Source organism: Larus michahellis, chromosome 1, assembly GCF_964199755.1.
Source record: "Larus michahellis chromosome 1, bLarMic1.1, whole genome shotgun sequence".
NCBI lineage: Eukaryota > Metazoa > Chordata > Aves > Charadriiformes > Laridae > Larus > Larus michahellis.
In genome coordinates this window covers 124108826-124135496 of record NC_133896.1, presented here as the reverse complement: position 1 = coordinate 124135496, position 26671 = coordinate 124108826, and the positions used below count along the sequence as shown (strand labels likewise).

The window sequence follows — 26671 nt, the reverse complement described above, 5'->3', positions numbered from 1 at the left end:
ATTTGCTTCTTCTAAGGCTCCCTCTATTCCTACAATCTTCCGTTTATCACTGATGCTAATGAGCATATTTAACTTTTTTAAGAATTGCCTCATGAATCAGCAATTTTACTACAATTACTACTTAACTTGCTATATTCCAAACTCCAGAGCTCATCAAAGATAAGCAATTGTCCACGATGGGATGAATCAGAGCAGCCTTAACCAATATAAACGCATGTGGTTTGTTGTGTTGCACAGGAACAAAATCCAGCTCACAGCCACTCTCTTATCTTCATAAAGAAATCAAGCAATGAGAAAAATTGTTCTTTAAGCTCTTGCTGCCAATGCTATGACTCCAAAAGCCTGATTCTCTGAGCTATAGGAGCACTGTGCTTCAAAAATTGTATGTACGGTGTTTTTGTCCTCCAAAACAAATAATTTATTTTACCCTCATTTACAAGTAGTGCTAGAAGTTGGATTTTTCATCTTAAAAAAAAAAAAAAAGTCTTTCAGACAGGATGAGGGTCTTGCTCTCCCTTGCAAGCAATCTCAAGCTGCATGAAGGAAGCAGGAAAAGAGCACTGCAGAGAAGAAAGAGCTAAGGAGTTTGTACAAAAAAATGTTCAAAACAGGAAAAATTCCCAATGAAGACATTCCAACCTCACTCTTAGACGTTTCATAAACGAGTGCTGCTCAGCCCTGCCAATATCACTGTAGGGTTAGGACTTATCAGGATGCTACCTTTCAGATGGTTGGTTTTTTCCCCTATTTTAAGCTGGGGCAGCACTTGCTCGGAGCAGGCGAGCCCGGTGCTCGTGCCGTTCTGTGCCCTTTCGTTTCATGCTGACTCTTGGCACAGTCGTTTTTTATTGCTTGGAGCTTTGCTCTTCCCCCATCGATACCTTGGTCGAACTAAGTCTTTACATTTACATGTCTATTAAAGAGGCAGTCTGGTACTTTTGGAGGGTAACGTTCCTGGGCATCCTTTAGTTTCCACCCAGGGCAGGGATAGCCCAGGAACAGCCATTCGGGCTCCCCTCCCCGTCCCAGCCCTGCACCAAACACTCACCAGAAGGGACGGCGTCCAGCTCCTCTTCTGATTAGCAGAGATAAGGCAGAAAGCAGAGGAACAGAAATCCCACTGCGGGGCCTTAACGCTGGCAAACACTTCGTAAACAACTACTTGGCTCTAAAAGTGCTGATTATTCACAGTAGTGTTTTCAGGATCCGGCCCAATGGCTGCTTTTTTAATTACTTACCTGTACCTCACAGATCTTCCTCTTTTTAGGCATTTTATCCAGGGTCTCAGCAAACACGCAGGACAGCGAGGAAAACATTGCCCTGCGTTTGTCCTAACTGATCCTGGTCTTTATCTGGGGACAGGCTCACAGGCTGCCAAAACATTTTCCCGTCTCAAAACACACACTACCTTCTTACCGTCAAATGAGTATACTCCTCATGCCAATTAGCGTGATGCACCTCATCATCCCCTTTACCAGGATGGGCACTGCAGTCCAGAGACCTCGGCCGAGCCCCGGGCCACCATGGGGCCACACGCTGCTCAGCTCAGGCAAGTGGCTTCCCCGGGTAGGGAGGTCTGGACTTTGATCCCAGTCTTCGAAGCAGGTTTGCACCTGCCACCTCTCTTATCTTGCTCTCCTAACCCAGCCGCGGAGGTCAGAGAGTTTGGGAAAGTGGGTGACTCATGTCCAAGGACACATCCATAGGCAAACGGACTCTCCCACCCGTGGTCATACCTGCAGTTGGAGTTCAGGAAAGAAATGGGCAGCTCCTCACCTCAGACGCCTGCAGAGCATCCTCCAGCGGCTCTGGCCGTGTTGCTGCAGCGAGGGAAGAGCAGCTTCCTACTGGGAAGTGCTGGCTCCAGTTTGGGAAGTCTCCCCTGATCCCCCCGCAGCCCAGCCATCCCCGGCCAGGCGGTGCATGATCTGTCTGTGTCTCCGGAGCGAGAAGGCAGCGATGCGGCAGCGGCAGCGGTAACCTGAGCTCCCTGCCTGTCTCTTCCCTCTCTCCCTCCTCCTTCCCTCCCTCTCTCCCTCCCTCTCCCTGCCTCCCTCCCTCCCGCTCTCCCGTAGGTAGCAGACCAACTGTACAGCTGCAGCTCCATCGGCAGGGAAGGGAAAGTTAGGAACTGTCTACAGATGTTTTTATTTTGCATATTTTGGATGGGAGGGGGGAGGCGATGGCCTCCCAGGCGCCGGAGCGGTGCTCACGGAGCTGGAAATCATGTCAGAGCAGAGCCAGCCCTTGCCAGCGCTGGGAAAGTTCAGCTCCGCGCTCCCAATTAGGAGCGATACTGCCTTGATTTGCACAGTGGGAGAGAAATCTCCCTCTGCTAAAAAGGCTGCATTGAGGCACCTCAGAGTCACGGGATTTTCCCTGATGAGGAATGACAACCTGGTGAAAAGGGCAAAGGGGAGCAAACACCACCCTGCGCGCACCCCTGGGCAGCATCAGTGGGGTGGCAGCACCCCGACTCACAGTCCTCGGTCCCCACTCTCTGCCTGGTCGCTTCCTTACCCCTTTCCTCAGATCCCCGTGTTTGCTCGACCCCGACACTTTGCTGTTTGGGCACCAGTTTGGGTTCAGGGCAGCGCTCGGCCCCAGGCAGAGCCAAGCCTTTGCTCTAGGGCTTGGCCCAACTCCAGGGGAGATGTCTCACCCCCGTCCAGGGCCACTTTCAATACATCTTGATGCAAGTGGAGAAGTGCAGCATTTTTACCTTTGCCTATATGCAAACTGTCACCTGGTGATAGCAATCAATAACAGGAAGTTTCACATGACAACGATTATTGAAGAACATGGCTTCAAGGAACTACATTTCTCTCCTAAGTGCTGCAAGCTCAAGCAGGAAAGAGTACTTCCAAATAAATGTTGTAGATAAAGCAGCCCATTTAATAGCAACACACCCGCTAACAATTTCAGGAGTTGGAATTTCTAGCAAGAAATATTTGCCTTGATTTGTCATTGTCATTTTTGAAACAGGTTGTTCTAGCGCAGCATGAAAAACGAGAGACGAATCAATCACTATGGGCTGCTGGCAGCTCCCTTTCTTCTCCCCCTCCGCTCCAAGGCTAGAGATGGATAGATGTCGTGAAGGAGACATAGTTTGCTTATTCTAGTTTGCAGGAGGAATACAAGAACAGAGGTTCAGATCCAATGCCAGATTTGCTGCAGAGAGGGCTGCTCCAAGAAGCATGAGGTTTTGCTTTTTTTTTTTTTTTAAAGCAAAAAACCAAACCCAGGTAGCTTTAGTTTCCTCTAAAAAGGAAGCATTAGCTAAGCCACCTAGAATGCCTGTGTCTCCCTCTGCATGCATGCCTATCTCTTTTGTGCTCCAAGTTCCTAAGAAAAATCCTTCCCTTTAGTTTTGGGAAACTGCTAACGCTTTCTTTGTCACAGTCTGACCTACAAAGTCCAAGAGACACGCCACACACAAAAGCTTCTGCAAGCAAATTTCCTACCCTCCGCCTGGACGAGGGACATTTTCCCATGGAAAATGGGAATCCGGCAGAGGGCTAGGGCTCACAGCACTGCTCGCAGAGCTCCTGCACATCACATCGCTCCCCAGCTGCCCTCGGGGCTGGTCCTGTCCAAGGAGCTTGCTGAAAAGGGAATGCATGTTTCATATCAAACCTGTTTCCATTCCCTTCAGCTATGCCCGTGACAGCTAGTGCTCCCAGCTCGCCACATGAGTTTTAGCTGTTTGCTTCTCCACGGCTTTTAACCTGCCCAGCTGTCGTTAAAGCCAGGGAGACTCGAGGGTGTTCGCTCTCTGGCAGGACTGCGCGCTGCTAAGTACACACTGCGCTCGGAGATTACACAGGGTAATGTCTGGGAGGGGCAGAAGAGGGAGAAAATTAAACTCTAAAATATCTAGTCTTTGCGCTGTGGGAAAAACCAACAAGCCAACAAGCAAAATCTACTTCTCTATACCTCTGATTCAGGATTGCGCTTGCTGTGTAAGTCCACCTCTACTCCAGGAAAGGATTTAAGCAGAGTAATGTAAACATATGCCTATATTTCATTACCAGTAAATTTAAGTCAACAATATGTCTACATGGAGTCAGGCCTCAGAGAGTGAGTCAGGGCTTAAATCAGTGTTGTAATTGAACTAAAATAATCTAAGCCTTCTCTAAAAGCACATAGCTTTAACCTGTCACATCAAATGAAAATTATATACTTAAACTATAATCTTCCTGTTCCCTTAGTCATCAAAAGAGGCTAGATCAAATTAAAAAACAAGAGAGCATGGATGCCGCTTAGCTGGGTGAGGAGGAGGTGGGGTTCATGGATATTCGGCTTGAACCAAGAGGTATTTCTGCCTTCCAAACCGGAGCCACCCCCAAACTCAGCTCCTCCAGCACCCCCATCCATATCGCTCCTTTCTCCTTCGAGCAGGAAACTGGCAGCCTGAAACCCCGATTGCGTTGGTGGCTCTATATTGTCATCTCCCCTGACAAGTAACATTTGTTGGACGTGGCCTCGCTAAGTGACAGTGCATATTTCCACATACGAGCTCGTTCAAGCGGAAGGCAGCAGGCAGAGATAAGGTCAGAACTGCAAACACCCTTCAGATGATGCCACTGTTTGGTTTGGGTTTAGGTTTGCTGGGCTTTGTTTTGCAGCAGTAAGACAAATGTGAATAGGAGCTCTGTCCTTGGGTTTTTCTGAACGCTTGTGCTGATAAGACAGCTGTGGGTGCGGCAGAGAAGCACTTGCAGCTGAAGAGGGTAAGTGATTTACAGGGTGTATCCTCCGTGTGGGTATGGGTTGTTTTAACGGCTTTGTTACCTGACGGGAAGTTTCAAGGCTATTCACTTTAATGCAAAATTAAATCCAATTTTCGTATAGGAGTTTTCAAGATTTTTCCACACCGAATCTACACAGATTTACTTCAGTCGGGAGGAGGACTTTTGTGGAAACAACAGCATCATCCCTTCGATAAGCACAGTTTATGCTATAAAGGCATTAATAGCAGTGCAGATCAATCTAATATGAGGAAATTTGTTACCAATAAAACCTGCTTGTGTAGTAGCAAAATGGTGCCTACCCTCAGATTTACAGTATTATCATTCTACCGATGCAAAACCATACCTTGGGCAGACAGTGCAAGCTCTATTGGTAACCTAGGCACACCAGATACCTCACTACGCACGAAGCTTTATCTGTATGACAGCACCTCTGCTAGGGGGAAGGCGGGAACAGTGATCACTTCATTCTAACAAAATATGTAAAATTCTACAATAACATTGTCCTGGTCTGAGGTAAAACAGAACTAATTTGCTTTCACTAATTTTACTTTTCTGCTAAGCCTTTTCTAACTAACTGAACTCCCTGAAATTAACGGCGTATTTTTCAGACAGTAGTGCGCTTCCAGAGCGATAAATCCTGATGTTTATAATTTATGCCAAGGAAAGGTACGCAGAGACGCTCCAGGTTGTACTTATTGCTATAACAACCAAGGTCAGCTCACTTTGTTAGTTGCCCCGTTGGAGGGTCAGAAGCGGAAAAGCATGTGGGGTCGCACCTGTGGGGAGGAGCAGACAGGACAGGTGACCCAAAACTCACTCTCGGGATATTCCATCCCATCTGCACCGTGCTCAGTATAAAAGCTGAGGGATCAAAGGGTCAGTCTCTCTCTTCAATGGTCAGCATCAGAGGAGGACTCTGTCTGTTCATCTGCCTTCGATCCATGTATTCCTGAATCCAGGTCCGAAATCCAGTTCCCCTCCATTGCTGAGTCCAGCCTGGGATTTTCCCAGTGTCTGTTGGTGACACAATCATCATCCTGGGAACTTGATACTGGTTTTGTGTATATTTAATTATTTTCTTTTGGGGTATTATTATATTTTCTTTTTATTATTAATATTTCATTGAAGTAGTTTAGTTTCTTTTAGACTCATAAGTCTCTTCCTCTCTCATCATTCTCTTCCCAAAGGGAGATGCTCTCCATTCTCTGAAGGGGAGAGAAGTAAAAGAGAGCATCTGCCATTCATTTTAGTGGCCAGCCCGGCCCAAACAGCGACAAATGTGTACAAACAAGGCTTCAATACCTCCCAGCACCAGCAGCTATCAAAATAAGTGGGTAGCTAGTGCTGTATGCCATTCCCCACAGCTGACTCCTGCGCCGGTCAATGCTCCTGGGGCTGCATCTCACCCTACTTTAATCCTTCAGAGCACAGAGAGGTTTCTCCTGCTGACCTGCACCCACCCTGGGTCCTGTGTTTCCTCTTTTCCTTTCCCCTTCTTTTCCCCTTCCCTTTGAAACCTTACCTTGCCCTATCCTCTCTGTTGGGCTTAAATGAATCAGCAGGTGGGCTTTTAAGCTGTGTGCAGGTAAACTTATTAACATTTCTAAATCTAGGTATGCTTGTCTAACCGCTGCCTAAAGAGCAAAGGAAGCTGAATTTTTCTGTTTTCGCGTCCTGTTTCCACCCGCTTCTGCAGCGCGGTGATGGGTACAGCTGCTGCTGGGTGCAGTCATGCGTGGTGGCACATGGAGAGGGTTGGGACAGGGACAGGGATGAGGTCAGGGAGGGAGAAGACTGTTTCCCTCCTTGGCAGGGCTGGGTTCAGTGCTACAGCAACAACAGCACTACCAGTCTACAGCACGCCAGTGAAAACAAGAAGTATCAAGTGCATTCTAAAGGAAGTTTACAGAGAGCAAGGCTCCCATTGAAAAAACTCATGCACACTGTTCATATGACTAAGTGTTATACTCATTCGGTGGCTTTGTAGTCTTTTGTACAGCAGATTGCGCCAGCTTGGTTCCGGTTGTAGCACGCTACATCCCAACAGGAAGCCACTCATGAAAAGGCTGGAGACCAAATACACACAAGACTCTTTAACAAAATAGTTTCGCGTTTGTAGGGAAAGATCTGAAGCTGCTCATAGCTGTTCACACCCTAACTTTGCATACATGAGTAAAGCTAATCAGTAAAAGGATATTAAAAAGTGGGTTAATGGAACTGCTTAAATATACTTATTGGGCTTTAAAAGTTTCTTTAACTGATCTTCACAAAGGATATGGAGTTCTTAATGTCAGTTTTGTTCGTGCATGCCTAATATCAGGTTCTACCCTTTATTTGTAAGAAAGCATGCTAGTAATACATGAAAAAAATTTTATTCAGAAATGAGAAGCAAAGTGTTCTGATTTCCTTTAACATACATCAGTAAAGATTTTCTGCTAGCTAAGCCAAACTCTTACAGTCTAATTATTTCTGTATGTGACTATGAATAGGCCTTGCAAAGTATGAAGAAAAACTTCAGTGGGTCCAGGAGTGTCTCCACCTCCTGCTGAAGCTGTGAATTTATTTCTTAACCAATTACAGCACTGACTCAACGGAAGACCTTAGACGTGTGGAGTGTGACTTTTCATTTCATCCTGTACAAAAACTTCAATCTCTCCTCATCCTTTTGTCATTCTGGTCATTATTATTTCCACTGCTAATTACTAGTGGAGCCTGGAGCAATCCAATCTGCCGAGAAGAGCCGATGCTGCGCCTTACGGCGCGGTCTCCTGAGGATGGGAGCAGAAACGTGCTCATAGCATCTTCCTCAGTGAGTTGACGCTGCAGGCCGGGTGGATGCTGGCTGTGCCCGGTGCCATGCGGCCAGCTCTGGCTGTCACCCACCGTCCGGCTGGCACATGGCCCTGGGCACCATCCCACAGCTCTCACCAGCACTTGGTGGGGTTCGGCTGAACGGCAGTTTGCCTTTCAGAATGGAACCCCAGCTTGACTTAGGGCCTGTGAGCGACACAAAAACTTTGTGCTTCTACTGATAAGCTGCCTGAATAGCTAACCATTCGGACTGCAGGGGTGGTTTGCCTTATTTCTTGCTATGCTTTTGGTGTCCTGCCCAGGGGAGTTGCCTTGTCTCTCTGTCAGCAGACACAGATTGCTATCGAGCTGCCTTTTGAGTTTCTTATGAATAAGCTGGCCAAAAATTTCCCTGCAGTTATCTTAAACTGTGAGTGAGTGAAGACAAGGCCCCCACATCTTCAGTGCCAGTGCGGCACAGGAGGCTGCCTGATGCTGACTGTGGCATGGTGGCTTTGGGAACCAGAGGTTTCCTCGCCGCTGCTGCGAGGACTCATTAGCCATAACCTCCATTAACACGGTGCTGCATTTGTCTCCTGTGCTCTTTCCATCACTCCCAGGTTTCTTCCTGAAGACCCTGAAGCCTTCTCTCCACCATGACCACTAGGTGAACCCCAGCTCCGCATGGCGCTCAGCCCTCTGTGCCCTCCAAGGATGGACCCAGCTCTGCCAGCCACAGCACTGTGGGGTTCGGCCACTGTTCCCTGCTGGCCTCACAGCTGGCCAGGGCTCAAAAGTTTCACCTACAAAGGTAACCTACATAGAGCTGCCGGCTCGCTCCTTGGTCCCCTCCTTGCTAGGCTGAGCGATCTGAGCTGATTACATCCCTGTTTGCCGGGCTGTTTTGCAGGGTCTGGGCCCTGTTAACTCTTCCCATCACTTCCACATCCCTCCTTGAGCATGAGACCAGGGTCCAACAGAGTACCCTGGACAAAAAGGTACCACTGGTGCTCTCAAGTGCCACCGAACCTTCCCACATCCCTCCTGGTACAGCATCTGGTAGCTGGGCTTCAAGCCATTTAGGCTTTAGCTAAGACACATGGCTTATTTCAGCGAACAGGGCAGGTTATGAAACGCTGGAGCCATCAGAAAGGTACAGCACAGCCTCCCCCTCCCTGCCTGTGCTGTTTCGGGTCTCTCCTGGACGGAGCCTTCAGCACATCTCTGTGAGGAGGAGTCTGGAGTGGCAAGGGCTGGACACTACCAGGCGTCACTATGTCTGCCCCAGGAACCAGTGGCTCCCCGAGCCCCCCCCACAAATGTCTTTTCTCACAGCAGGCACCGAGCACTGCCTTACGACCATGATGATAATCAAATCATATGCTCCAGGGCTTCGCCCTGCAGGAATAAGGAAAGCAGGGGGGTTGGCTACTGTCCACCGCACAATTAACTGGAAGTAAGCAGAGGCTTTTCATTCGTTTGTGTCTCTTTTCCTTGTCCTCCCTTTTCAAGAAACAAAAAAAAAAAAAAAAAGAAAAACCCTCACAATTGGGTGCAGAACCCTGAGCCACAACAGCCACAAAGCCATAAAGTGTGTGCCCGCTCGTATGCCCTCATTTCCCTTCAGGAAGGGGTTTCTGCCCCCAACCCCACGGCCTGACGTGGGGGGCAGGGAACAGATGGGGCAGACACAAAAGATTTGCTTTTGTCCTGCACCATGGGTTATGTCTTGGCCACCTGACCTTCTGCGTGCCCACCACCTGCCTTCTGGCCCCATCTGCAGTGGTCCCATCCCGAGCAGCTCATTATTCCCCCCTTGCACAAGAAACCAAACAGCAGCTTGCAGGGCACATGCACTCTATGGAGCCTTGCAAAAAGGCATGCACACAGGCTGGATGCCTAATGTCAGCCTTTCTTCTCCCTGCGTGGCACCGTGTTATCTTCCACCTGTAGTAGTGAGGCAGTCATGGAAAGCCGAGGAGATGGACAGGAGTCACCATGGACCTGTGTGAGTCCAAGGGAGGGAACCTGGCTGTTGGGATGCTCGTTGTAGGCTCAGCGCGGGGCAGCTGGTGCCTGGAAGCCCTCGTTGGATGGAAAGCATCTACAGTCTCCCCGTGGGGACGTGCTATGGATGAGGTGAGCGATGGCACAGATCACATCTCCTTCTCTCCTGAAGGAACGGCACCACCCAGACAAGGATGCAGTCCCTGGGAAATAATGGTTGAAAACCATGTTTAACATAACTCCCACTCCTCCCCTTCCAGCCTTATCTGCCTGCAAATATTTTCCCAGCATCTAAGCGTCGTTATCTGGTACGTAGCTTGAGATGAAGGTTTTGATGGAGCTTGACTGGAGTGCCAGAAAACTGCTCACTCAGTTATGGCTCTGACAAATGGATCCCTCTGAGCTGCTGAGTTTAATGTGTTGGTTTTTTTATTTATTATCAGTATGTTCCTGTTCTGGGCCGGTGAGAGAGCAAATGCCAAGGGGAAGGTATCCAAATAGTGTATTTTTGATCTGGCTCAAAACAAGGGCTGTCAACAGGAAAGTTGCAGGTCATTTGGGTTAAAACCACACCAAAGCTTCCAAATTCAAAAAACAAAGTACTATCTTCTCCTTATTTTGTCTCTTTGCTGCATTTAAAAGAAACACCAGTATTTGTCAGAGGGAAAATAGTTCCCAAAATAATTCCAGCACATTTCTAGAAAGCTCGCAGGATGCTTTTCACCAGAGCACCAGCAAAGGAGAGAGCCAGAACAACCGACCTGAATTTACCAGCGAGCGCTCAGCCGGGGTGCCACCTCTGCACGGCTAGCGAGGACCAGGGCAAGGGACGGTGACATGCCACCCTGCGTGGCAGCACGTGTCCGCAGCAGAGCTGCACCCCACCTCAGCAGGGCTCGGGCTGGCAGACGCACCATGAGGAGGAACGGGAGGTCCTGCTTGCAAACACAGCTGTTGGCAACAGCCTGGGAGGCGAGATGAGCCCGCGATCTCCTGGGCAATTGCCAACTCTACCCTGCCCGTGTCCTGATGAGTCCCGTAAAGAGCCCAGCAAAGGCACATAATATTGTCCATCACGTTAAAATTTCACTGAGACATGAGGCGTGTTGTTAAATGCTCACCCTGATGGATGAAGCGGGGCTTTTGCCTTAGCAGACAGGTTTGACTCAAGCCTGGGGTTGCTTGTTGCCGCTATGAGGGAGGGCCTGATTCCACCAGCCCTCGTGAGGCCACACCTGCCAGCAGAACTGCACCAACGCCACAGAAACTAAAATCAAGCCCAGTTTAAATCTTCAGACTTTTCACTCGGTGCTGAAGGCAGCAGAGCTGCATCAGCACAAGCGCATCATGGCTGATACAGGCTGTGGCTCTAGCCCGTACCCATGATTTCTAAAGAAGCACTTAGGGCACTACAACACCAGCAGGAACGGCTCCTACACCATTTTTTCCTGGAGCAGAAGGCTCCAAATCCAGCTGAACACAACAAGCCAATCTGCTGTCGGGCATGGCATTGGTATAAAATGGGACGCAAGGGAAATCTCACGCAATATTACTTTCAAAGAGGTTGAAAATTCAAAAAAACTTCTCAACAGAAATTAAATAATTTTTTACTTCATTCCTCTCTGCAATGTTTCCTCTTGGTTTCAAGATGAATTCCAAGGGGCAAAATACGTTTTTCACAAAAGGAAAAAAGGCTGGTCAGTGAACATTTATTTCGTTAAAAACCTGTAACTGATATATAATGCTTTGCCGTGTCAGCATCTGAAATAAAATGATAACAACTTTACCTTTTTTTTCTCAGGGAAACCTGGTTTATCAGTACAGTCCTCCATCCACCTGCCCGCAACCCTGCTCTACTCCACTACTTTCTGTTACCTAAGAGTATTATTTGCAATGATTTAGTAAATTGAGCAAAACCGCTGGTTCCACAAGTATTTATCAATGCCTTTTAAATATTTATACTTTAAAAAATGTACAGGGTTTTTTTCTGTGTTGGGTTTTTAGTTGGTTTTTTTTTTTTTAAGGTGAGTGACAGTGAATATTGGTAGCCAGATGTCCATCTTCCCGTGATTTCCCAGGTACCTAATTCACACTTGACATTTCCTACATGGACAGCTTCCAACTTTTTTTTTTTTTCTTTGTTGCTTGAGGGCTTGTCCAACACACGAAGCAGGGAAATCGTGGATGAGGACCCAGCCTGCGGAGCAGGGGGTGTGACTCCCTGCTCCCGGCCAGTGGGAGGCAGCTCCCCGGGGACCGCCGGGAGCTCCAGTACTGAAGACCCCCATCCCAACGGGTGCCTTCGGTCTGTCCTTCACCTGCCACTAAGACATTCCTTTCTCCGAAGACATGCCCAGTTGGGGTGGGGATCTCCCTTATTTTTGTATGCTGGGCTGGCACTCGCAGCACTTGCTCTTAATAAGAGGCACCCTCAGAGTATGTAAGAGTCACTAAATAGAATAAGTAGCTTCTGGGACAGGAAGCAGACCCTGCCGAGCTGAAAAGCCCTGATCTTTGTTCTCTGTCCTCTCGGCTGCCCGATGGCAGCCACGGAGCTCGGGCCTCTTCGCAGCCGGGGATGTCACGACTTGTGTGTTTAGCTTTAGCCCTCTTCCACTCTGCCCCATGAAAGACGAGCCTGAAGATGTGGACATCGTGGGAGCGTACACGGTGTCCAGCTGAGTATTTATATATTTATTTCTGATTGCTTGCTTGCCAGGTGACTTTTTATGAATGGCATTCTTTTAGTCACGAAAAAAAATTGCAGATATTTTCAACTTGCTTTTCTTATACGCATTTTGTCTTATCTCTAGTTTATATTCCCCTTCTCAACATTCCTTTCTCCAATAGAACGAAACCCTGATCTGCCCCGGATCAGGAGGTGTTGCATGTACCCAGACACAGGGGTGTCAGCACCCCCCAGGAGCTCCTCTTTTGCATGAGTCAGGCCAGGAAAACTGGCTGCCCACAAGTTCAAAGCTTATTAATCTTTCATACAGCGCAGTAAAACATAGAAGAGCAATAAATGTACCTGTCCTTGTTTCCTCTTGCCCATTAAATCAACTCCCTGCTTTTGGGGATTCAGGAAATGGAATTGTAATTAAGAAAGGAAAAATTATTTCTGTCTGGAAGCAGTCCTCATGTTAACCACAGCAAAACACACCCCACAGCATTTTACGGAGAAAATTAACGTTGTCCAGTTGGTTCTGCCGCAGCTCCACAAAGGGCTGCTCAGCCCAAAGAGGGCATTCTCCCGTGCGCAGCCGCTGAGGGCACAGATCCCTTCTGCCAGTACGATTTAAAAGTCTCAGCATAATTAAGGATGCCAAACTCAAGTTTTCCTCTTCTGGTCCCCGGGATCAAATATTTGCCAGCCCTAGCGTTGCCACCAGCCTCCAGCACCCACTCGCGCACAGAAAAGCCGCAGAACCACAGCCGAACCCACACATGTGCCGGGAGAACCCACAGCCTCACTGCCTCCACGCCCCGGGCTCTGCCCAGTTGCCCCGGTTTGAGGTAGAACAGAACGAAAGCGCGACAGCAGTCCTCACAGAGAAATTAAAAACTAATAAAACGCAACAAAAACGTATGGCAGAGTAACAGTACGTGGTGGATGCCCAATAGAAATGGGTACCTCTGAATGAGCAGTATCGGACTGATTTCGCAAGACAAGGCAGCGTCTTACAAAAACTTATGGCAGAGTAACAGTACGTGGTGGATGCCCAATAGAAATGGGTACCTCTGAATGAGCAGTATCGGACTGATTTCGCAAGACAAGGCAGCGTCTTGCAAAAACGAACCGTCACGAGCCCCCAGCTCCATCCTGCAAAAGGTGTTTTAACCAAACAAAGGGGACAAGTCACTGTCAAAGCGTGAAGCCACCTCTCCGGTAAGTCATCTCTTAATGTCGCGTTGCACCACTATTCCCAAGGCTGCTTCCTTCCATGCACACATCTGCAACAGCGCCTAATTGCAACAGGTGATGAACGAGCCGGCTTCCTTCCCGTTACACCCCATGACCCCTCACTGGGTAAACTATAGACAAATAAGCACAAAACCTTGGTTTATAGCAGTCACCGTTGACTTCTTGCTAGCAAGCAGAAGAGGGCTTTACACTCGCAGAGGCTCTCGCTGTTTCAGTGCAGGAGACTGAGAAAGGGACGTGGCAGCTCTTGCCCCTGGAGATGCTTCTCCCCCTTCCAGGGCAGGACCTGCTGCCCAGGTGCCACCCCACTGGGTGGTAGCACCAAGCCAGGAAGAAGCACTTGCTGCGTTTCTGCTGCAAGTTGGCTTCGCATCTAATTTGGAAATGAAAAATACAGCCTGACAGGCCACCCTTTAGAAGTCTCTGACCTTCACCCGTGGCATGTCGCTAAGCCCTGCTGCCGGCTTTTGGGACTGGGACGCACCCCGCGGGTGACCGTCGGGTGGGCCTGTCTGTAACCCAAAGAGGCTTTGTCACCTCCCGGGGGATTATCTCGGCGCACATTTCTGAGTCCCGCTTGCTGACGCCGACGGGGATCAAGTGTCCGCCAGGGTCTCGTGATGTTTGAATAGTAGCGGACAGGACTCCAACATGAACCCTTAAGATACCATGCACCAAAATTCCTGTGTTTGTAGCATGTGTCACTTGAGAAAAGATGTTGATGCTGACATTAGGAATAGTAACAGTCAGGCAAAGGTCACTAGAGGTTAAAAATGTCCTGCTAAGAACAGGAGCGCAGAACACTTTGCTAAGCATATATAGCACCGGTTGAATTCACTCTCTTCAGCTACCTCTTAGGTAGTCCAGGCCTCCCTAGGTACCAGAATTCCACCAGTGAAATCCCGGTTGCTAACAGCAGCCAGTTTCTTTGCAAAGTCCTGCAAAGTCTCAGCTGTGTCACCACAGGGAAGAGCCACACAGGCGCGTGAAGGGCACCTGTCCTTCCCTGGCTCACCAGCTGCTTCCCCCCTTCAGGTGAGAGACGTTTCCAGATCCTGAAAGTATTCCTGCTGTGATCCCATTTCTCAGTGTGCCGGGCAGCCTGTCCTGTACGTTCAGGATACGCTGTTGTACAGTCAGACTTTCTCCTTGTTTCATTTTTCATGCAGTTTCTCATGATATATAACGTACGATGTGCAGCGTGCATCTGCTGAAGAGATTATTTCGCCTTCCTCCGGAGTAAGTTTCTTCTCCAGATTTACATTATCTCTATTCCTGAGCACAAAACAACTTTCAATAGCCATCATTTTGGGGTATTCCAAATTTGAAAATTTTGAAATTTTGCTGGACTACATCAACCAAGGTCCTGTGGCCTCCTCTCATAAACTGGACAGGGCAAGACCTTGACACCTGAGATAGATAGATAGCTTTTCCCCAATCTCTCAGTGTGAATTTAGCCTTTTTGATTAGAGGTTCAAACATTACACAGTAGCTGCCTCAAAGGAGGTGCCACTGCAGTCCTTTGCAACGTTATTCGGTATTCCCTTCGCTTCTGAAAATAGCTCCTTAGTGCATCTACTTGTCACATTTCTCTTTGCCACCGCTGCATCACATTACAGCTCCCTGTGGCTTGGAGACGAACCTGTGCACAGAAACCTTTCTCCTCCTGTGCCAATCCCGGGAGGACAGGCTCCCAGCTTGCAGCAGACATTCTTATTTGCCTCCAAAGCACATGGTGCTGGTATTCCATACCGCCAAATTTTATCTCGCTTCTGTACTTTGGGGTCTTTCACTTCTTTCTGTGCCACTGTCCTACTGGCAATGCTCCCCAGCCCCCCACCAGTGCCCAACTTCACCAGCACACGCACCCTGTGCTGGAGCCATTGGTTAAACACTGTGCCCAGGACCCATCCTTGGAGGTCTTCGCTACCTTGGGCACATCCCTGTCAGCCCACGGGTGTCTGTCCTTCCCCTCCTTCCCCACCGCCTCCTCCTCTCGCCGTGCTGGGCGTCAAGGTGGAGGTGCCCTCACCACCTCCAGCCACAGCTGGGAGATACATCACCCACCCCACCACAGATGGCATGGCTGGGTGACTCCCCATCCAGATTTTGGCCACTCAGGCCCCCAAGGTCCTGCCAGACCCCCTTCCTCCAGCTCCTGCGTCTGTCCACGATGGGCCACACCAGCAGCTGCTCTGAAACCAGCCCGAGGCTGGCCAGAAGCTGAGTATAATTTTCTTTTATTGCCTCTAGCTCGCATCAAAATCTGATTAGGAGCACATGGACGCCGGTATCAGACCCATTTAAGTTGAATGCAGCCAATATTAATGCAGCATGCCACATCATTAAAATACAGCAATGCTTTAATCCTTATGGAAAAGTACTGGAGGACATAGAAAGCCAAAACGCCTCTAAAAACTCCATGCTCCATTGTTGACTGCTGGGAATGGCTCACATGCAATGACCAAAAGATGTTCCCTGGATTTTCGCCCCCATTTTCTCTCTCATTTTTCCTGCTTTTCCTTCCCTCCACCCCAGACGAGGTGAGAAACATCACTGAGTTAGTGCCAAGCTTTCCCACCCGAGATGCTGCTGCTGAGTTAGCTATAGGGACTGCAGGAGCACCCTTTTTTCGGGGGAGCCCAGGAGAAGCAGCCATCAGCAGCCTGGCCCTTTCCAGCTGCCACCCCGCGGGGCTGCCGCGGCGGGGATTATGGACTGGGGTTTGGAACAAGATGATCTTTAAGGTCCCTTTCAACCCAAACCGTTCTATGATTCTATGATTATCGTCTCCCCAGCAAGAGGGATGCCGAAAGAAGATGCATCTGCTTTATTTATTTCTTTGGAGCTTATTGTGAAGGCAATTAACTTCCATTAAAATAAAAAGAAAGAAAGAAAGAAAAATCCCCACGGTGGGGCGGGGGGGGAGGGGAAACACAGGCTGGGCAGCAAGAAAAAAGGCAGCTCGTGTGCTTTGTGCTGCCCAGCAAGCCCTGGGACTGCTAACTTTATCAGGGTAATGCAATTTTGAAGGCTAAAGCCGGCGATAGCAGGCGTCACCACTGCTCAGCAGCTGCTCTGGCTCTGAGCTTCGCCAGCCACCTCTGCTCTGCCCCACCAGGGGCTGGGGGGGGTGCTGGGGGGTGGATTTAGTCGCACACTCACACACAAATGTTCCTCTGGCACAGTAAGCCACTAATTAAGAAAAACTATTTAAACTCTCTTCTAGCCTTTAGTGGTCGAACTTCGTAAAGCTTGAAGGTCAAAAAAAAAAAAAAAAAAGAAGAAGAAAAAAATTCCCAGAAAGCTGGAAATTGGAACTGACAGAAAAATGGCCTCCATCCAGCATCCCGTCCTTAAAGTCAGGGGAGCAGAAGCCGCCGTGCTTTCCTACCAGCTCCGCAGCCATCGCTCCGCGTGGGCCACCAGCTGAGATTGCTCTGCCTGCTCTCACCCCCACCTCTATCCGCTCCCACCCCCAATGTGTCCCTGCACCTATCTTGAAGTCACCTCCTGTGCTCACCGGGACTCCCCTGCCACAGCTGCAGGACAGGCGGCACGTGATGGCAGCAGGAGAGATGAAGTCCTCCCAGCCCAAAGAGGAGAATGGCTCTCGAGTGCCCAGCTTGGGCCACCACCAACTCAGCTTAAACTACCGAGCGTTGCCGTCCAGAGCTGCTTGCAGCAGCGACAGGATAGTTTTTATCCTAACTCTGGAAGCAGCGTGCTTACCAGCTGCCAGCACGTCGTGTCCGCGATGGGAGGATGGTTTCCTCGGGCCACCCTCCAGCTGTGGGTACCTCCCAGCCGTCTGACGGGACCGAGGAGGTTGACCCTCCCCAGGGGTCCCTCTCTGCTGCGCCAAGGTGGGGACAGCAGAAGTGGGGGGTGCATGGGGACTTCCTCCATCTCGTCAGCTGGGCTCTGAGCTAGTGACTCGGGAGAGGGGAAAACACCCACAGCAGCACGCAGCTACGGGGCTTCTGCACAGGGTGTACCCCGGAGTGAGGTGGGTTGACGACAGGTTTCTCTTCAGTCTTTGATCTGCTGAGCCTCACGAGATGCTAACGGCTTTTTTCCACTCCTATCAGCAAAATCACAGCTAGCTAACAGGAAGGAACTCCGTGTGACATCCTTTCCTACATACATAAAAAAGTAGCTTCTGCAATTTCAGAAATACGTTCTAAACTTTTTCAGTGATGTAGGAAACCCAGATGAGTTCTGTTCAGCTTCAAAATGTACTGCTTAGTCAAGATGTAAGCCATATGAATCTGACTAGATTCAAACAACTATAAACAGATGCGTATTTTGGAGGACAGCTTGTGACATAGGTGTGTGTAGATACATGCTTGTTAAACTATGAGAGAATGGAGACACTGCCACACTTGGTATTTTCTAAGAGGAATCCCCAAAGAGCCTTTTTGCAGGTTCAATTCTGATCTAGGCCAGTGAGCAACAAAGAGAGAAAGGTGACCATTTCTTTCAGCCATTTCTTCTGCAGGCTGCTTAATAGAAGAGTTAGGTGAGAAAGCAGTGAAGATATAATGTAAAGGAGAAGGTGGTTTTGATAGTTGTCAAATATCAATACTATGGAAAAAAAAGTACAAATTAACATTTTTCATGTGGAATGGACAACTCAGAAGCAAAAAACCTTATCAAAGGAAGATGCAGTTATATTTTCATCTTTTGATCAGTGCATTGATTCTTCGATTTTATTCCCTTAAATATTCTACAAGTATTTTCTCACTTTCATAAGGAAAGTAAGGTGCAAGGAAGTTAACTGACTAGTCTGCGGTCAAAAATGGCTTTGGACGAGCTGGTATCAAAACTCAGCTTCTCTTAAACCTGGTGACAACTTTATTCCTCACAAATCAAACATCCTGAAAGAGAAAGGTTTTGTTCCTTAAAGAAATTGTGATCAGTGTAAAGCAGTTCCAGGTGTTCTCAGAGATTCAACCTTCATCATTCTGAGATAAGGATAGTTCTTTATCCCTGGAGGTATTCAAAAGACATGTAAATGTGGCGCTTCAGAACATGGTTTAGTGGTGGAATTGGCAGTGTTAGCTTTATGGTTGGACTGAATGAGTTTATGGTTTATGGTTGGGTCTTTTCCAACCTGAATGACCGAAAACATTCAGTGACAGAAAGTCATGGCCACATGCAAAACCATGGTTGGTACGGTCTGAAGCAGGGGAATGCACAGCAGGTACTTCCATGTCTAATTTGGACTCTAGTGCCCTTGATTTGTGATATTAAGCATGTCATCCCACCTCTGTACCTTAGTTCCCCATGAGCAAAAGGGAGACGGTAACTCATTAAGAATGAGTCCCGGCTGAGAATTGTTGTTCCCTCTGTTTGCTTTATGCACGGCAATGACTTTGCAACTGGAGGAACGGCAAGCATTCTTCACGATATTTGACATCAAATCCCAAACTTCCAGCCTGCCTTCTGAAGAAATTACTATCTCGCATTTTCAGCTTCCCTGATTGTTTGTCAAGCGTATTTCCTACCTTCTGAAGTTGTCGAAGGATGCAGATAAACAGTCTTATCTCCTTTAACACTGATATTCTTGCAGTAAACAGCAAGTATTATTATTATTTGGAAGGCAGGTGAACAGATGTGGTTCTGGAAAGGTGGCCAGAAATACTGACTGGGGGCTTGTGCCGTACTGACAAAACTACTGAACAGTTTAATTTCTCTTCAATTAATTTCCCTTAGAGTTCTCTTCGAAGAAAACCTCTTACAAAATTTGTTGGCTCAAAAGTGCTCTCATGCAAGAGACAGCACGGCCCAGGTTGCCTTCAGGACCTGTTATTCAAAACCCTGTATTACTAGCAACAGAATGAAGCTCCTAAAACTCATTTTCCTAGAAAACAAACCATCGACTACCCCTATCTACTTAGTTGCTTTGCGGTGATACTTGTAGTCACTTCTTTTACACTTCAGCAGTCTGATAAACTTTACAATTGTTTTAAAGTGCAAACAGCCACCACCCTCTGACATACATGGATATGTAGGAAGCATAGCTTGAAGCCTTTCTAATTTTAGCTTGTTTTGGTATACTAGAAGTTTCTGGCATCAATCATCCAAGGAAAATACCCTACATACCATAGCGTCACAAAAAGCAGTGTCCTGTTGTGTTTAACTGGGGGGCATCCCAGTTTGTGTTTAACTGGGGGATTTTGCATCCACGGTTTCCCGAAGCACGTAAAACACCAGGTACGGAGTGTGCCCTGTCAACCACCTGCAGTTGCTTTCTCCCAGTAAAATATAAATGATATAAAAATGCAGACGGTATGTTTTCAAACGCATTTTAGTCAATAGCTCACATCTTTGTGCCACAGATTTTTCATTCAGCTGTAGTTAGAAAAGACTTAATTCTTTGCCTGGTCGCACTAAATTACCGCAGAAAGTATTAAGCTTATGTAAGCAGAATTAGCGTTACAGCTAAAATCACCGAGCAGCAGTCAGCTTTCGGTTTATCCTTTGCATACTCACAACCTCCTTTCCGTCCGGCAGCCAACGACGATCAGCACGGGACAGAGAGCGTTATCCCACGGAAGGCACCACAGAGCTGTGCTGCGAGTACCACCCTCCGATGTCCCCTTTGCTCCCTCACCACACGCTGAGCCTAACCTCAGTCACAGGCTGAGGACCAAGGCAGTGCGTCACTCCCATACGGGAGGCTTAGCATTCCTCGCGTTCCCTGACGGGCTTTCCAGATTAGACCCTCTCGAGAAGCTGGTTGCCATATTTCTGCCTTAACGAGCAATGCTTGATTATGCGAAGTGTGGTGGTTTTCTTCCAAAGCCTGTGGCTCTGCCTGATGGACCGAGTACACCCAGGCTCTTTGCTCTGCCCATCAGTGGGTGGAAAAGTGTAGCCCGTGGTTCACCAGCCGTGCAAAGCTCAGGCAGCCCAGGGACACGCCAAGGCTGCCAGGAACTCGCTGGCTGTTGCACAACGTGCACTCACTGCCTTGGATTTACCACATTTCCAGAGAGAGATTTCTGTTTTCATTTTCTTTACCAAACCCCCAGAAGTCCAGCCTTTTGCTCAAAACTACTGCAGCAACGACTGGCACCCCAATTCGGCTACCGGCGAGATGGGGTACATTTTCCCCAGGAAGAGTAATCACCTCCAGGAACATAAGAAAAGGTCAGATCAGTGGCTCACTGTCACGGTTTCAGCTGGGACGGAGTTGACTTTCTTGATAGCAGCTGGTATAGTGCTATGTTTTGGATTTGGGATGAGAATAATGTTTTTAGTTGTTGCTGAGCAGTCCAGGCCTTTTCTGCTCCTCACACCGCCCCCCAGCAAGCAGGCTGGGAGGGCACAAAAAGCGTGGAGGGGACACAGTTGGGACAGCTGACCCCAACTGACCAAAGGGATATTCCATACCATGTGACGTGATGCTCAGTACATAGAGCTGAGGGAAGAAGAAGGAAGGGGGACACATTCGCAGTGGTGGCGTTTGTCTTCCCAAGTAACCATTACGCATGATGGAGCCCTGCTTTCCTGGAGGCGGCTGAACACCTGCCCGCCGATAGGAAGCAGGGAATGAATTCCTTGTTTTATTTCGCTTGTGTGCGCAGCTTTTGCTCTACCTATTAAACTGTCATTATCTCAACCCACAAGTTTTCCTTATTTTTTCTGATTCTTCTCCCCATCCCACTGGCGAAGGGGAGAAGTGAGCGAGCGGCTGCGTGGTCCTAGCTGCCAGATGGGGTTAAACCACGACACTCAGCTAACCTGGTACTCAGTCTTTGAAAATGGAAATGGGCAATGCTATTTAGGCACAACGAGTCCACTGTATTCAATTTCTTCTGCCCTCGGTCCCCAGCATCCACGATTCATTGGATTAGGGATATTGGTGGACACATCCCAGGCTGCAGTATCCACTTATGAGCCTCCTGTTCCTGCCATTGCCCAATACCTTCTTGGGTCTGTTGACATTGTCAGACTCCATAACATCCCGTGACAACAAATTCCAGAAGTTCCCAACTCACCGCATGAAAAAGTACTCTCTTTTAAGCTGATCTACTAATTTCATTGTGTATATGAACTGTGTATACTAATTTTCATTATAGCATTGCAGGATCTTTTGACTAACAGTTCTGCATTCATCTTATTCACCGCCTTTATAATTTTTGTAAATGCCTTGGCTTCCTCTGCAAATTGAAGAGTCTTTTCAGTCTCCTCATGGAGCAGCTGTTGCATCCTCTCTAATTTTTGTGTTTTCTCTGTACCTCTTCTCACACTGCTACGTCTTCCCCGAAAGGCAGAGACCAGACTGTACAAAGTGCTCAAGGTGTCGCCCCACCAAGGCCTTATATATGGCAGCAAAGTCACGCCGTCCTCCTGACAGTGCCCAGCATTTTCCTGGGTCCTGGCAGCTGCAGCACGTTGAGCTGATGATTATGGTGAGCTGTGAGAACTCCGAGGTCCTTCCCTCAGCTGGAGCTGCCGACTCTGGACTCAGCATCACCTACGCGTGTAAGAGGAGCGCAGACAGAGAGCGCTGCTTCCCCACCCACCCCCTCCCAACAACTGCAACTTTTGATGTATCCTGAACACAAAAATGAACCCACTCGGGATATTCAGGAAACCTCCACAAATTTTTTGCCCATTTCATTTGTTCAGTCACTGTTCAAGCACTTGCAGTATAGGAGATCTCAGCTTGAAAACCAGCCTCTTCTTGATCAGAGATAAAACATAAACTCAGGGTTCCTTTGGAGATTGTTTTTAAGCTTTGGGCTGCTTTGGCAATAAGCATTTCTCATCCCCTCCCTTCCTCTGTAAGCAGGTTTTATAAATCTCATAAAACGTAATTGGACAAGGGACCGAAATCCATGATCCTTCCTCCACAGTGAACTTCTAACCAACAGTTACAGCGTGAACATGGATCAATTTTCATTGCCTCCCTGGCCCCGTGAATAGAGATGAACCCAAGAAGACTGACAGGGCTTCAGTAGAAGGGACTGGGACATCTCTTTCCTTCAATGAAGACTGTGTATCCTTGTGGTTGGGGTCTTACACACAACACCAGAAACATCAGTGGGAACATAAGGCAAGGTGGAATCATAGACTCGCCTAGGTTGGAAGGGACCTTTCATATCATCTAGTCCAACCGTCAACCTAACTCTGACAGAAACCATCACTATACCCTATCTCTAAGCGCTATGTCTACCCGTCTTTTAAATACCTCCAGGGATGGTGCCTCAACCACTTCCCTGGGCAGCCAAGAAGAAGGGAGGAACTTTGCATCGCCTACAACCGTTAACAATGGAGAAAATGTAACCGTACAGATCTTAGCACAGCTTGCTAGGGTTAAGTTAACACTTTTGCAGACAAAGAACAGATATGACAGAAAACGCATTTATTTAAACTGCTGTACAATGGAAATCTCAATCATTTTCAAAAGCCAGCTGGGGGAGAAGTGACTCACATAGCTTGTATACAGGAAGCCTCTTTGCAGTTTTCAGTGCTGAAATTCTTTTTCTCTGAATACGTCACTTGTGCGAGCGCAGTTATCTGCTGAGTGGCAGCAATGTGTTTGGCAGTATATAGACATGGAGAAAGACATGGTTCCTGCCCTGAGGAGCTTACAATCTAAAATGTGACATGGACGATACTATTCCAACATGTAACAATCAACTGAAATACCATCAGTCAGATATAAGAAGACCCATTTTAACAAGCAATTGGAATACCAAATATATATATAAAGGCCACAGGTAGGACAGAGCGGGTGTCTTTGTTCTGTTATGTATTCATATGTTCATAAGTCTACAGGCATGAAAGGTAGTGATGGCTTGCTTGAAAGAATGATTTTATTTTCTTTGGCAGGGCTGCTCCAGCTTGTGCTTCCTGAACAAAAATAAGGAAAATTAGATTAGATTAGACCTTAGCACTCCTTCTGTGATTTTGCATGTCTGAACGCTGGACAACATTGGGATGAATTAATTCCCATGCAATAGAGGAACCCAGATTTGGGAGGGGTAGCGTGACAGAAGGGACAGATTTTTTGTCCTGTTGAGGCACTGGGTCTCCACACCGATGTCCAGTTGGTGAAACCTATGTCAACTACCCCACAAGCAGAGTTATGTGGGAATCCCACTAACTCTAGAAAGGGCATATCATGTTCTATGTCTCCAATCAGGAGGGTGTCCCACCTCCCAAAGGCAAATCTGCTGGAAATTCCAACTTTCTTGTAGGTTAATGGTTTTTCCCTATTAAGTGATTGTCTGATCTTTATTTCTGTGCAGAGGAGAAGAGACAGTAGGAGGAAGAAGAAAACCTGAAAATTCAATTTGAAACCACATGCTGACAAAACTTAAGCAATGCTGAATGCTCATACATATATACAGGCATAAATTCTGCCTCCCAGATACTTCCTGTTTTGACGTTTTAAAGTCACATTTGGCCTAGTTTCTAAGGCAATCAGAGTAATTTTATAGTGTGTCATATTTCTGGTCAGGCTCCTCTCCCTTCCCTAGTAGTGGGGGTTTTTTTTAACATTTCAACTAAATTTGAGAGAGGGCTTCATGTGAGACATGAAGCTCCTAAAAGTTTCAGTGAAATCAGTAGCTGAGTAAGAGAGGAGAGGAATGAACTCTTATCCCAGATAAAAGAGAAGCTGCAATGAGACCAGCAATTAAATGTACTTTTGGCCCAGCGTTTGGGCCCTTCGTGCATATATACTGACTGCTCAAGCAGTACACACCTAGCACGCTGCACTTTGCATTGCTCATATTTAGGGGACACAGCAGAGAGATGGGGGTTACCGCAGGAAGATGCTAAGGAACATGCCCAAAGCAGATATCAGAAGCCTGGCCCGGAGGTGAAGGTTGTAAGAGCGATATGGAATGGACCGAAGGGCCTGCAGTATTCGGTGATTATTAGGGATCACAGAGACAGCTGTGTAGAAAAGTCTGATTCATTGGTGCCACAGAAACGGCGAAAACGAACAGAGTCATTAAGGGCAGTAGTTCTGACTAACTGTTACATGTCAAATGCATAATGCCCTTTTTGGTTTTGGTACGTTCTTTCCAGTCTTGTCATTGCATATAACAACATTATGTACAAATTTTTCAAGTTTATGTTACTTTAAGAACATTTAGAAACTGTGCTGGATATCGTAATAGTTACCTGAAAACCTGTTCAAGAAAGAATGTATCATAGGGAAGTGTACTAAGACTCTTCTTGCTCCTCCACCTCTTCTTTTTCTTCTCCCTCTTCCTGCTTTTCTTTTTCTTCCTTTTTTATAGAAAATAGTTGTAGTTATCATATAGGAATTGAAGGAAAAATAAACAGCCTTGAAATGCAGACCTCTGCTTCTGCAACTGTTCTGTTTCTAGTAAATGTAATATCATTTGAGCTTACAAAAATAGAACGGAGAAGTAATTTTTAATCTTAACATGCCAGGGCTTTAGCTTTGTGGAGTTAATAGGAAACTGCTGGAACACAAGAACCCTCTTCTTACAGAGGTTAGAACACAGTACATGGTTAAGCTGTAAATAAATGTTCACGATCAAAATGAGAATGTGAAATACATGTAAATATGACCAAAAGTTTTGTATTTTTAATTATATGCTTTCTTGGAGCAGTAAACAAGTCAAGATTCACAGTCAACTAGACTCCTGAATAATCTAAAAGTCATTCAGGGTCAGATAATACAGCCTTGTTTCTGTTTCAAAAGTTCTTATTTCTCTCTTTTATATAGGAGAAATAGCACAATTTAAAGGCAATAGCCCTTCGCTTCAGTCACCCAAACGAACAGTCATCTGAAAGCTAGCATTTATGTAAGATGGACAAAAATCTGTATTTGTCGTCTTTTAAGAGCTAGTAAATGAAGCTTTAAAGTGGAGCCCTACTCTGAAAAACAACTGAGAATTGCATTGTAGGCTTCTCTGCTCCTTCTCTTCCAGCAAACTCTTGTTCAAAGGCACTCCTTCTGTGTGTATAAACAAGTTTTATCTCAAAATGTCATACCTTCATATATTACTTAGACTACAAAAATTATGGGAATTTCCTCCTGGCGTAATCAACCAATGAAAGAATACTCAATTAGTTTTCAGTCAGGGCTGCAGGTAGCGTATAAGCAGCACAGACCTTCGGTGTTCATCTCAGACACATACTGTCTGTAGGAAAGTCACATGTGAGTCGCTAAGTAAAATCCTGTTTAAACATGTGCTTGGGAATGGACCTGTTGTAATCAGATTCCTGGTCTGAATCACTGCATTTTAGGGAAAACCACTGCACTAAGGGATCATTCCAGTAAAACCAAAAACATAATATGAACATCCGCAAAGGTCAGCTGGATTAGAAGTTCTTGTGCCAAAGGAATATTGCCTCTTTCAGCATCTTCCCCCAGGAAAGGTGCCTTTCTCTTTGACACAGGGCCAGGCAAGCCCACAGACACGCAACATCTTTCAGATATTCACAACTTCAGTTCAAAATTCAAGTCAATTACCTTTTACAGAAAAAAAAATGGGTATTTTCCTTGCTTGACGCATTAGTTAGTGGTGCCAGGGTGCACTAACCAGCCTTAACAGCCCTTGCCAGCCCCACCAGGAGCCCCCGCGCTTTGCCCATGGTCCCAGGAGCTCCATTTCAGCTGCCAGGGCCACAATGCATAACTCTTGACAGCGGGGATGTGGGAGTAACTATACACAAGTATACGTGCATGTACTGCAGTTTGGAAGTGGGAAGATGTGAAGGTGTCCTCTTATTAATTGCAGGTTTGTAGTGGAAAACAGCCTGAAGTAATCATTAGTTTTACCGAAATAAAGAAATATTCAAGGCATAAACGTGCAACGCTGGGCAAAACAGAAAAGTGTATAAGGATTTGCATCTGCGTCTTAGAAATTCTGTCAAGGAAAATATATCCTTTATAGGCAGAACTGCCTAAATTGTCAAAATGACTCTTTCACACTCACAGCACTGAAAATGTAATCAGCATGATGTCAGTTGGCAATTGTCAAAGATATAGTTGTCTTGGGAGCCCCTGGCAAATTTTATTAAAGAATCTGTGAAAGACAATTTCTCTCCTATTTACAGATTTTAATGATTAAAGGCCTATCTTTGTTCCCAAACAATAAGACTTTGATATGCCCAATAATTATCTCTAGCAGAATATAATACTAGTATATTTAGTTTCATGAATAAGAATTTACTTTTGAGTGAAGCAATG

At 47.0% G+C, this 26671-nt stretch overlaps 2 protein-coding genes across 3 annotated transcripts in view; both read right to left on the bottom strand.

The window, feature by feature from the left end:
• Positions 1-20109, bottom strand: part of B3GALT5 (beta-1,3-galactosyltransferase 5) — a 30506-nt gene extending 10397 nt beyond the window's left edge. The window contains exon 1 of one of the 2 annotated variants that reach the window (XM_074602307.1): positions 19975-20109. The gene's annotated coding sequence lies outside the window, so the exon portion shown is untranslated. The remainder of the gene's footprint in view (positions 1-19974) is intronic. The other variant, XM_074602315.1, reaches the window with a different exon arrangement.
• Positions 20110-22838: 2729 nt separating this feature from the next.
• The window catches only part of SH3BGR (SH3 domain binding glutamate rich protein), a 29986-nt gene continuing 26153 nt past the window's right edge, over positions 22839-26671 (bottom strand). The window contains exons 6-7 of the mRNA XM_074602266.1: positions 24628-24735; positions 22839-23346 (exon numbers count right to left, since the gene is read on the bottom strand). Coding sequence (XP_074458367.1) covers positions 24670-24735 — 66 coding nt within the window. The 3' untranslated portion in view covers positions 22839-23346; positions 24628-24669. The remainder of the gene's footprint in view (positions 23347-24627; positions 24736-26671) is intronic.